The 10,515-nt window shown below is 35.3% G+C and overlaps 1 protein-coding gene across 1 annotated transcript in view; it reads left to right on the plus strand.

Moving 5' to 3' along the window:
• Nucleotides 1-9,536, plus strand: part of LCA5 (Leber congenital amaurosis 5) — a 57,645-nt gene extending 48,109 nt beyond the window's left edge. The window contains exons 4-8 of the mRNA XM_010855240.1: nucleotides 3,698-3,835; nucleotides 4,745-4,841; nucleotides 5,654-5,796; nucleotides 7,992-8,124; nucleotides 8,493-9,536. Of these exons, the coding sequence (XP_010853542.1) occupies nucleotides 3,698-3,835; nucleotides 4,745-4,841; nucleotides 5,654-5,796; nucleotides 7,992-8,124; nucleotides 8,493-9,337 (1,356 nt within the window). The 3' untranslated portion in view covers nucleotides 9,338-9,536. The remainder of the gene's footprint in view (nucleotides 1-3,697; nucleotides 3,836-4,744; nucleotides 4,842-5,653; nucleotides 5,797-7,991; nucleotides 8,125-8,492) is intronic.
• Nucleotides 9,537-10,515: the final 979 nt, after the last annotated feature.

Here is a 10,515-nt window from a genome sequence, read left to right on the forward strand (position 1 = left end):
GCTTTCTTCACAGTCCAACTCTCACATCCATACATGACCACAGGAAAAACCATAGCCTTGACTAGACGGACCTTTGTTGGCAAAGTAATGTCTCTGCTTTTCAGTATGCTATCTAGGTTGGACATAACTTTCCTTCCAAGGAGTAAGGGTCTTTTAATTTCATGGCTGCAGTCACCATCTGCAGTGATTTTGGAGCCCCCAAAAATAAAGTCTGACACTGTTTCCACTGTTTCCCCATCTATTTCCCATCAAGTGATGGGACCAGATGCCATGATCTTCGTTTTCTGAATGTTGAGCTTTAAGCCAACTTTTTCACTCTCCTCTTTCACTTTCATCAAGAGGCTTTTTAGTTCCTCTTCACTTTCTGCCATAAGGGTGGTGTCATCTGCATATCTGAGGTTATTGATATTTTTCCCAGCAATCTTGATTCCAGCTTGTGTTTCTTCCAGCCCAGCGTTTCTCATGATGTACTCTGCATATAAGTTAAATAAGCAGGGTGACAATATACAGCCTTGACGTACTCCTTTTCCTATTTGGAACCAGTTTGTTGTTCCAAGTCCAGTTCATGTTGCTTCCTGACCTACATGTAGGTTTCTCAAGAGGCAGGTCAGGTGGTCTGGTATTCCCATCTCTTTTAGAATTTTCCACAGTTTATTGTGATCCACACAGTCAAAGGCTTTGGCATAGTCAGTAAAGCAGAAATAGATGTTTTTCTGGAACTCTCTTGCTTTTTTGCTGTTCCAGCAGATGTTGGCAATTTAATCTCTGGTTCCTCTGCCTTTTCTAAAACCTGCTTGAATATCTGGAAGTTCACAGTTCACGTATTGCTGAAGCCTGGCTTGGAGAATTTTGAGCATTATTTTACTAGGGTGTGAGATGAGTGCAATTGTGCGGTAGTTTGAGCATTCTTTGGCATTGCCTTTCTTTGGGATTGGAATGAAAACTGACCTTTTCCAGTCCTGTGTCCACTGCTGAGTTTTCCAAATTTGCTGGCATATTGAGTGCAGCACTTTCACAGCATCATCTTCCAGGATTTGAAATAGCTCAACTGGAATTCCATCACCTCCATGAGCTTTGATCGTAGTGATGCTTTCTAAGGCCCACTTGACTTCACATTCCAGGATGTCTGGCTTTAGGTGAGTGATCACACCATCATGATTATCTTGATCATGAAGATCTTTTTGATACAGTTCTGTGTATTCTTGCCACTTCTTAATATTTTCTGCTTCTGTTAGGTCCATATCGTTTATCAAGCCCATCTTTTCATGAAATGTTCCCTTGGTATCTCTAATTTTCTTGAAGAGATCTCTAGTCTTTCCCATTCTGTTGTTTTCCTCTATTTCTTTGCACTGATCACTGAGGAAGGCTTTCTTAGCTCTCCTTGCTATTCTTTGGAACTCTGCATTCAGATGCTTATATTTTTCCTTTTCTCCTTTGCTTTTTGCTTCTCTTCTGTTCACAGCTATTTGTAAGGCCTCCCCAGACAGCCATTTTGCTTTTTTGCATTTCTTTTCCATGGGGATGGTCTTGATCCCTGTCTCCTGTACAATGTCACGAACCTCATTCCATAGTTCATCAGACACTCTATCTATCAGATCTAGTCCCTTAAATCTATTTCTCATTTCCACTGTATAATCATAAGGAAATTGATTTAGGTCATACCTGAATGGTCTAGTGGTTTTCCCTACTTTCTTCAATTTAAGTCTGAATTTGGCAATAAGGAGTTCATGGTCTGAGCCACAGTCAGCTCCTGGTCTTGTTTTTGCTGACTGTACAGAGCTTCTCCATTTTTGGCTGCAAAGAATATAATCAATCTGATTTCGGTGTTGACCATCTGGTGATGTCCATGTGTATAGTCTTCTCTTGTGTTGTTGGAAGAGGGTGTTTTTTATGACCAGTACATTTTCTTGACAAAACTCTATATTAGTCTTTGCCCTACTCCTTTCCGTATTCCAAGGCCAAATTTGCCTGTTACCGCAGTTGTTTCTTGACTTCCTACTTTTGCATTCCAGTCCCCTATAATGAAAAGGACATCTTTTTTGGGTGTTAGTTCTAAAAGGTCTTGTAGGTCTTCATAGAACCATTCAACTTCAGCTTCTTCAGCGTTACTGGTTGGGGCATAGGCTTGGATCACGTGATACTGAATGGTTTGCCTTGGAAACCAACAGAGATCATTCTGTCGTTTTTGAGATTGCATCCAAGTACTGCATTTCAGACTCTTTTGTTGACCATGATGGCTACTCCATTTCTTCCAAGGGATTCCTGCCCACAGTAGTAGATATAATGGTTATCTGAGTTAGGTTGCTTATTTGAGATATTTCTAATTTCTAAATATATGCATTAATACTCTAAACTTTGAGTTTTCACTGCATAACACAAGATTTGTTGTGTGTATTAAATATTTCCATTTTTGTTGGTTTTAAGATAATTTTTTAAATTTCCCTTTTGATTTCTTTTTTGACCTAGTGGTTGTATAGACATGTGTTCTTTTATTTCCACGTTTATAAATCTTTTCACTTTGTTCTTGTTGATTGATAGCACTAGTGGTAAAGAACCTGCCTGTCAGTGCAGAAGACATAAGAGACAAGAGTTCAGTCCTTGGGTCGGGAAGATCCCCTGAGGAGGGCCTGGCAACCCACTCCAGTATTCTTGCCTGGAGAATCCCAAGAACAGAGGAGCCTGGTGGGCTACAGTGCATAGGGTCGCAAAGAGTCAGACATGAGTGAAATGACTTAGCACAAGCACACAAGCATAAGTCATCAGAAAAGATAGTTGGTATGATTTCATTCTTCTTAAATTTGCTAAGATTTGTTTTGTGATCAGTATGATCAATCTTGGAGAATGTTTCATGTGTACTCGAGAAGAATAAGTATTCTGCTACTGTTGGATGTAGTGTTCTGTATATATCTGTTATTTCATTTGTTCTAAAGTGTGGTTCCAACATTTCCTTGTTGATTTTCTGTTTGGACAGTCTTTCCATTGCTGATAGTGTGGTATTGAAGTTTCCTACTGTTATATTATTGTTGCTGATTTCTCCCTTAAGATCTATCAGTATTTGCTTAATATGTTTCAGTGTTTGGGTGTTGAGAATGTGTATGTTACGATTGTTATGTCTTCTTAATGTATTGACTACTTTATCATTGACCTTTGTTTTTGTTACCTTTTTTGGCTTGAGGTTTATTTTATCTGATACAAGTAAAATTATGCCACTTTCTTCTTGTTTCTGTTTGCTTAAAATACCATATTCCATCCTTTCACTTTGATCTTGTATGTCTTTTGAGCTGAAATAAGTAAAAACTGGGATGATGCTCTCTGCACCTTGAATAGTGCTGTGTAATTTTACACAGCTGTCTCAGTTTCTGTTTGCTAAACAATGATTCCCAAAGCCAGTGTTTCTCATCACATCTTTTAGCTGTCTTTTGCTCCCAATTTAAATGACTGTCCATGTACTCTTCATGCAGCATTTATATATAAATCATTGTGAAAAACAGTAAGTGAAATAATAGGCTAAATATCTTACTAAATTGTTGATAAATCTGTGTTCCATTTCATTGTATATTTATGAACACGAAGCCCAGTCTAATTTGTGTGTCTTGTTTGGTACCACAAAAAATGTCATTTTGACACTGTGTGCAGTATTTTACTGTTGAATCATTTTTTAAGTACTTTTTTCTATGTATTTATATACATATCATAGGATCTATCAAGAAACCTTGAGCTAAGTACTAACAGTTACCAGCGACAGTTGCTTGCCGAAAGGAAAAGGGCATGTGAGGCTCGTGATGAAAATAAACTCCTTCAAAAAGAGCTACAAGGACTGAAAGACAAATTAAAGGTAAGCATTTTATTTTAAATTGCATCGTTTCTCCCTATGATATATATTAGATGAAAACTCCATATTTTAACATTGTTATCATTTATATTTGGAACTTTGATTTTGACACTTATAAAGAAAATACTTATTAATATAATCACTGTAACTAAAAATGAGACATTAGATTCACTAATGTAGATAGAAATGCAACAACTGAAAAAAGTTATAGAATCCTGGAAGGAAAATTATGGGTCTAGAGTCTTTCTGTGTTGCATGGTTGAATAATCCAATGTTTTTCCTCATATAACCCCATGATTGATTATTTTTAAAGTTGTTTCAAATAATGCCCATTCTTTTCATAGTTTTTAGAGGAAACATTCAAATTATTTAATTTTGTTGAAATAGATGTTCTTAATTCTACCCAGAGGTCACTGATGGGTTGACATATTGTGCAACTTAAAGCATTTATGCATTATCTTTCGTAGAATTTTCATTTTGATAATCAGATTTTCAGAGAGAGAAAGTCTTAGCTGCAAAATGGTGAAAAACATTTGTGTTTTAAAAAAAAAAGGTCTAATTTTTAACTCATCTTTAATTTGGAACTCAAATTTGAGAGATGCTAATTAAATTCTTTGTCTCTGAGGCTAGGCCTGGAAGTCAGTTGAAGACAATAGGAGTGGGTAGAAAAAGACTTTTGCCTTATTCTGATTTTCTTGACTGCTAGTGTGTATTGGATTTTTAATGGAGAATCATTGGTCTACCCTAACCTAAATGCCCTAACAGCATTCCTTTCTATAGTTGGTAGTTGCAAAGGGAAGCTGGACTTAAGTGTATTCCAATTTGATGAGGAAAATACCAGTGGACAAGATGAGGATTTTTATTTTAAAGTGAAACTCTATACATTCTTAATTATATTGGGTTTGTTTTTAGGAAAAGGAGAGAGAACTGGACATAAAAAACAGATATTCTAATCGTCTGCCAAAGATTTCTCCAAAGAAAGAAAAAGAATTTACATCAACAATAAATGGTATAGTAGTTGTTATTGTTGAAAGACATATTGCAGTTTTTATTATTAATAAAATAAATTAATAAATTAATTTTTAAGTAGAAGGAAGCTGAGGGGAAAGAACTTTATTGAAATAAATTTAAATTCCCTTATAGGTACTTTTCAGAAATCTTTCACTTTCTCAGCTTTTTCCCTTGAGGTCATTAAAGTTATTTTTTACATAATTAAAAATGTTTTTAATACAAGTTATTTTTTTATCTTTTATGAAAAAATATAAGCATACCCTAAATTGGAGATTATAGTATAATGAACCTTTATTTATGGATTACCTACCATTTAATAGTTATACATTTTACTAATTTTATTTCATCTAGTTTGTCTACTTTTTTCTACCTTAGAGGAAATCCCATCTGTCATTCATTTCACTCATAAATACTTTGGTGCTTTTATGCATATCCATACTTTTTTTAAAAAACAAAAGTGTAAATTTCCTTCTTCTCTGAATTCCAAAAAGTTAAAAACATAAACTTCCAAAAAGTTTAATAGAATTTATTCCTCAGAACTGTCTTCAAGTCACAAAGTGAAAGTGAAGTCGCTCAGTCATGTCCGACTCTTCACAACCCCATGGACTGCAGCCCACCAGGCCCCTCCGTCCGTGGGATTAAGTCACAAAATTGCCAGCAAATCCTAGAAATAAACAAATAGTAATAGTGAGTAGTCATGGAGCTAAGAAACATGTAGTATCTCATGTAGAGCATGAACATATACCAGTTGAATTCCATATATCTTAGCACTGTACAATTAGAAAAATTCTTTTATAATTTTCATGGTAGCTGCATGCCAGAGTGATTTTACAAACCAGTGTACAAAAGGAGTACAAACTAATGAAGACTTCAAGCTGGAGGAATATCCCATAACACCACAGACAGTTATGTGTTATGAAAACAAAAGGGAAGAACCTGAACGTCTTTCTTTGGTGAGTTTAGCAATATGATTAGGTACTAAACTCCAGGTGTGGAGTATTCCTAAATACACAATATCAAGCATTTACAAATCTCAACAACGAAGTGAGTGCTATAGCTGTATAAATATGCAAATAGCCTATTATAAGGAAAAAGATAACATCTGTGCTTTTTATTAAACTCCTTTGGATTGACTGTCAGTTAACACTATCTTTCAGGTGCTTCAGAAAGGTTATACTTTCTGGACTGGAGGAAGAAGAAAAGTTTTTAAGTGTCTTAACCTTTTTATGTCTCTTACCAGATAGTCTCTAAAAATCCTTCTTGCTTTTGTGTTTAATAGCAAACTATAGTAGCTTTCAAATGATTTGTTAGAATTTGACTATTTTTTTGGCCTCCTGCATAAGAGACTTTTATAGGTTAGATGAATGTTGAACCAAGTAAGTGCAGTAGAATCTGACTTTATATCATTCAAATTAGAGTGGCATTCAGGAGCTCTGTGTTGGATCTTCATTAAAAAGGATTCATTGAGTACTGAAAGGTTCTTTTCTCTAATAGCGTTTTGTCTTTGGTGTTTACAGTTGAGATCTCCTGTGGTATAAAATAGAAAGGATGGACTAAATTGGTTCCTGTGTGTACTCTAGTTTTTTCCTTTATTTCATTTTGTTTTACAATATAAGTTATTGTATCTCTTTCTTTCTACATTTGAATATCATTGAAACTGTGTGTGTGTGTGCTAAGTCAGCGTGTTCAGCTTAGCGACCTCATGGACTGTAGCCCACTAGGCTCCTCTGTCCATGGGATTCTCCAAGCAGGAATATTGGAGTGGGTTGCCAGGCACTCCTCCGGGGGAATCCCCCCAACCCAGCGATCAAACTCGCATCTCTCATGTCTCCTGCATTGGCAGTTGGGTTCTTTACAACTAGCGCCACCTGGAAAGCCCATCTCATTGAGACTAGATTATGTTAATTTATTTTTAAAGGTAAAGCGTAGAATACCAAAGTAATTCTTAATTTTAGAAAGGTAAAAAAAAAAAAAAGTTGCTCTTTTTTAAGAGTCAGCACAAGCAGCAGCAATCTGGTGTGGTGAAAGAGAGGATGTGGCCTTGGAGTTAGCACTGCTTTTTAGTTAAATTATGATTCTAATATTTTAGTGACTTGTATGACTTCTTGGAACGTCAGTTTCCTAATCTACAAAACAAGGGTGGGTTACCCTTCAGGTCTGTGGTAGTAACTAATCAGGAAGCTTATCCTGTAACTTTAAGGGGTCCCAGCAGATGGGAGCTGTTACTATTGGAAAGAGACCTAGAATACAGTGGTGCAAGCAAGATTCAAGACACTTTCTCTTGTAATAAACTGAAGGCCAGGGGATAGTCCAGGATGGGTGGACACCTTTGTTCCATGGTGGCCATTCTTTGCCTGTTTTTCAGTCATAAAGAATGTACCCTCATCTGTGTGGTTGGAATTGGCTTACCATACCTGGGAGAAGGAGGAATGAGGAAGCGCAGGGCAAGCAGTTTTTGTTTAAATAAATGTGGTCAGAAGTTGCATACATATTTCCACTCACTTTCCACTGTTCCTGTCTAGCTTCAGGGGAAGGCTAGCAAATGAGACCTCCAGTTAGGGAGCTCTATGCTCTGCTGAAACTCAAGGGATTCTGTAACTAAAAGGAAGAAGGAGGAAGTGGATACTAGGGGACAGTTCTTTCTTCTGCATGTCCACTAATTATATATTCTACTTTCATTAAGAAAAATCACACACACATATGAAAGGGACCATAAGAAACAATACATTTTAAGTTTACATTTTTAATTGATTTTAAATGTTATGAGATTTACTAATTGGAGGCCTTGGGCATAGTATAAACTTGAAAGATTGAGTGCGTCACTTGGGCCTTTAATAGCCTTTTCTTGTTAACTGAATTCATCAGATTTTGTTGTGAAATGTATGAAGTAAGGGTACTTTAGAATTTTATGTAGGATATTGGTTCTGATATGTCTTCCAAATGCCTCTTTAAAAATTTAAGAATTTTGTGTGCTTGTGAAAATCTTTCAAAGGTGGTAACTTGTGGCTTGCTGCTTTAGAAATGGAAAATTTGCTTTAATTTCTAACTTAGTTGGAATATGCTTAATGGGAGATAAATTTATGATACTTACTTTTCCCCCTTTTCTGGCATGTGAACTTGCTTTTTTTTTTTTTTAAACACATAATAGGATATGGAATCTCAAGAGAGAGATGATCTTGGAGAAGCTGGGATTCTAAACCCAACTGTGGAAAGAGAAGACAAATTTGCTAAAGGTCAAGGACTCCGTGTTGTGAAACAGAATGTTGAGAAGCTGGAAAATGGTAAGAGTTTAAGCAAATGATGAGTCAACATCCCTTGGGAAAGAAAGGGTTAATATCCCCTAACATCTTCCAGCTGAACAGTGAACTGGTTATACAGAGCAAGGAAAGGTTGAGACAGTGGTGGGGGATTCTTATCAAGAGTCACAAACACCTGAATGAAGTTTTGAAGGAAAGAAAAAGAGTGAAGACTTTAAGTCTTTAAGTATGTTTTTTAAACCCAGAATATCAAGTATAAAAATGAAATTTATAGTGTACTGATCATACACAAATTAGCTGAAACTGGTTTGTAAATTAAGATGAGAGTTGTTTTCTTATTTGAAAATACTGACTACTATAAAATCCCATTTTAAAAATTTGATTTCTTACAGGTTGGGAAAAAGAACTTGCTAAAAAGCCAAAGGAAAAGAAATCTTTGTTGGAGAGAAAAGGAAAGCCAGTGTTGAAAACCGGACAATACCAAGTGGAAATGTACCAAGTTCAGAAAATTGATAAACTGGAAGAAGAGAGGCTAAAGAAAGAAATGCTACCTGCTAAACTGAATGAAATCAACAGAGAACAAGACTCTCAGAATGTAAAATATCCTTCGCTGCCACCACTTCCCGACTTAAAACGAAAACTGCGTTCCCCAGAGAGAAACCCCAGAACACACATGTCCTCCGGATCCTCAGAGAGATTATTTAACGGGCATCATTTGCAAGACCTCAATCTTTCAACGACCAAAGGAGATGGTCAGAATCCAGGCCATACTCGAAGCGCAGCCTCTCCAGTTGAGCTTGTGTTTGGTAGCTATGTGCCTTCATTTGCAAAAACACCAGCAAGGTCAAATCCAGTTAGCCAAAAAAGTGACCTTTTGGGTTTCTCAGGAAATAATACAGAGAAATTTAGTAAAGACGGTACAGATTCAATTTCCAGACAAGAAAGAAAAGCCAACCTGATGGAACTGCTGTTTGGTACCAGTGGCAGCAGCAGCCTTTCCTCTAAAAACAGTGACCCAAATTCTCTGGCTGCCACTAAAGACGGTGACCCTCTAGATTTTCTCCCTGGAGATAAAAGCAGCTGGGGTAGGGACAATAGAGATGATGATGACTCTTTGCTCAGCGAAGAAAGAAGTTTTAATCCAAGTAGACACCGATTAAGACGTGCAAACAGTAAGCCAGCGGTAAAAGTAGTTGATTCTGTAGAAGATGAAATTGAAGAAGTAGTGCTGAGATAATTGACTAGAATGTTTTTTTCCAATTGTAATTATTAAGATATTTTAATACAGTATTTAGCTAATTCAAGAGGTAAAACCTATTTGCAAAAAGGAAGTGAGATACATCTCTATTTGCACAAAGAAAGTAAGATACATCTCTATTTTCGGTTTCATTCAAAAGAGCCTCCTTCCTTATTGGCAAACTAGCTACATGGTGTGGTATGAGCTACTTTTCACTGTATTTATATACTAAAAATTATTCCTTAATAAGGACTTTTTAATACATTAATAAAAAATATAATACATTAATGAAAATATATTAAGTCCTTATTAAGGAATAATTTTTAGTATATAATTAGAGACCTACATCTTCTAAATTGTGTTCCTGTTACTTACTAGGAACTGAATTTCTCAAAAGTGCTAAACTATATCAAATTTTTTTATAAAGAGATTTTTGGATTGATATAAATAAGCATTTACTATGTTGTAAATCATTCTAATATATGTAAACCACAATATTTTTGTAATGCAGTCCTTGATATTATCTAATGTTAATTTTTTTCATAGCTGCTAATTTTTCAGCCAAAAGTATTCTAATTTTTAGGCTGTTTTTTTATTAAAGGCTTTTTTCTTTCAAAAGTCCTTTAGTAAAGTTTTAAATTCAAGTCATTTTTTTCTACTTGATGTTTTCCAGTCTTTTTAACCAGATGTAATACGGCAGAATTGTTAAAATTAAATCTAAAGTTATAGACTTAGAAGCATTATGGAGTTAAGCATTAAAATTGGAGATTAAAATGTACAGAACAGGTTTTTCTTTATGAACAAACCTTAATGGATACATTTTTTTCTAAATGTCAAGTTAAATTTATTTGTACTCCAAACTCTTACGAATAAAAATTTAAAATACACTGTGACTCTGTTTGAATGATACTTTCCTTAGGTCACTTAGGAAATATATAGTGGAAATAAGACCTAAAGGGTTTTTATTTCCTTATTCACCTTTTTAATTTTCCTGTTCAGTATTTTTAGTTGAAGTAGATGAATTTGCTTTAAATCAGGTTAGACAGTATGCTTAGTCTTATCAGATAGTTTTAATTAATCATTTCACCCTTAATAGCTATTATAATGGCATATATTGCTCATAATATTCAAAGGTAAGGAGGATTAAACTGAATCATAAATCCATTTCATGGCTGACT

This window comes from Bison bison, unplaced genomic scaffold, assembly GCF_000754665.1.
Source record: "Bison bison bison isolate TAMUID 2011002044 unplaced genomic scaffold, Bison_UMD1.0 scf7180017864362, whole genome shotgun sequence".
In the NCBI taxonomy this organism is placed as follows: domain Eukaryota; kingdom Metazoa; phylum Chordata; class Mammalia; order Artiodactyla; family Bovidae; genus Bison; species Bison bison.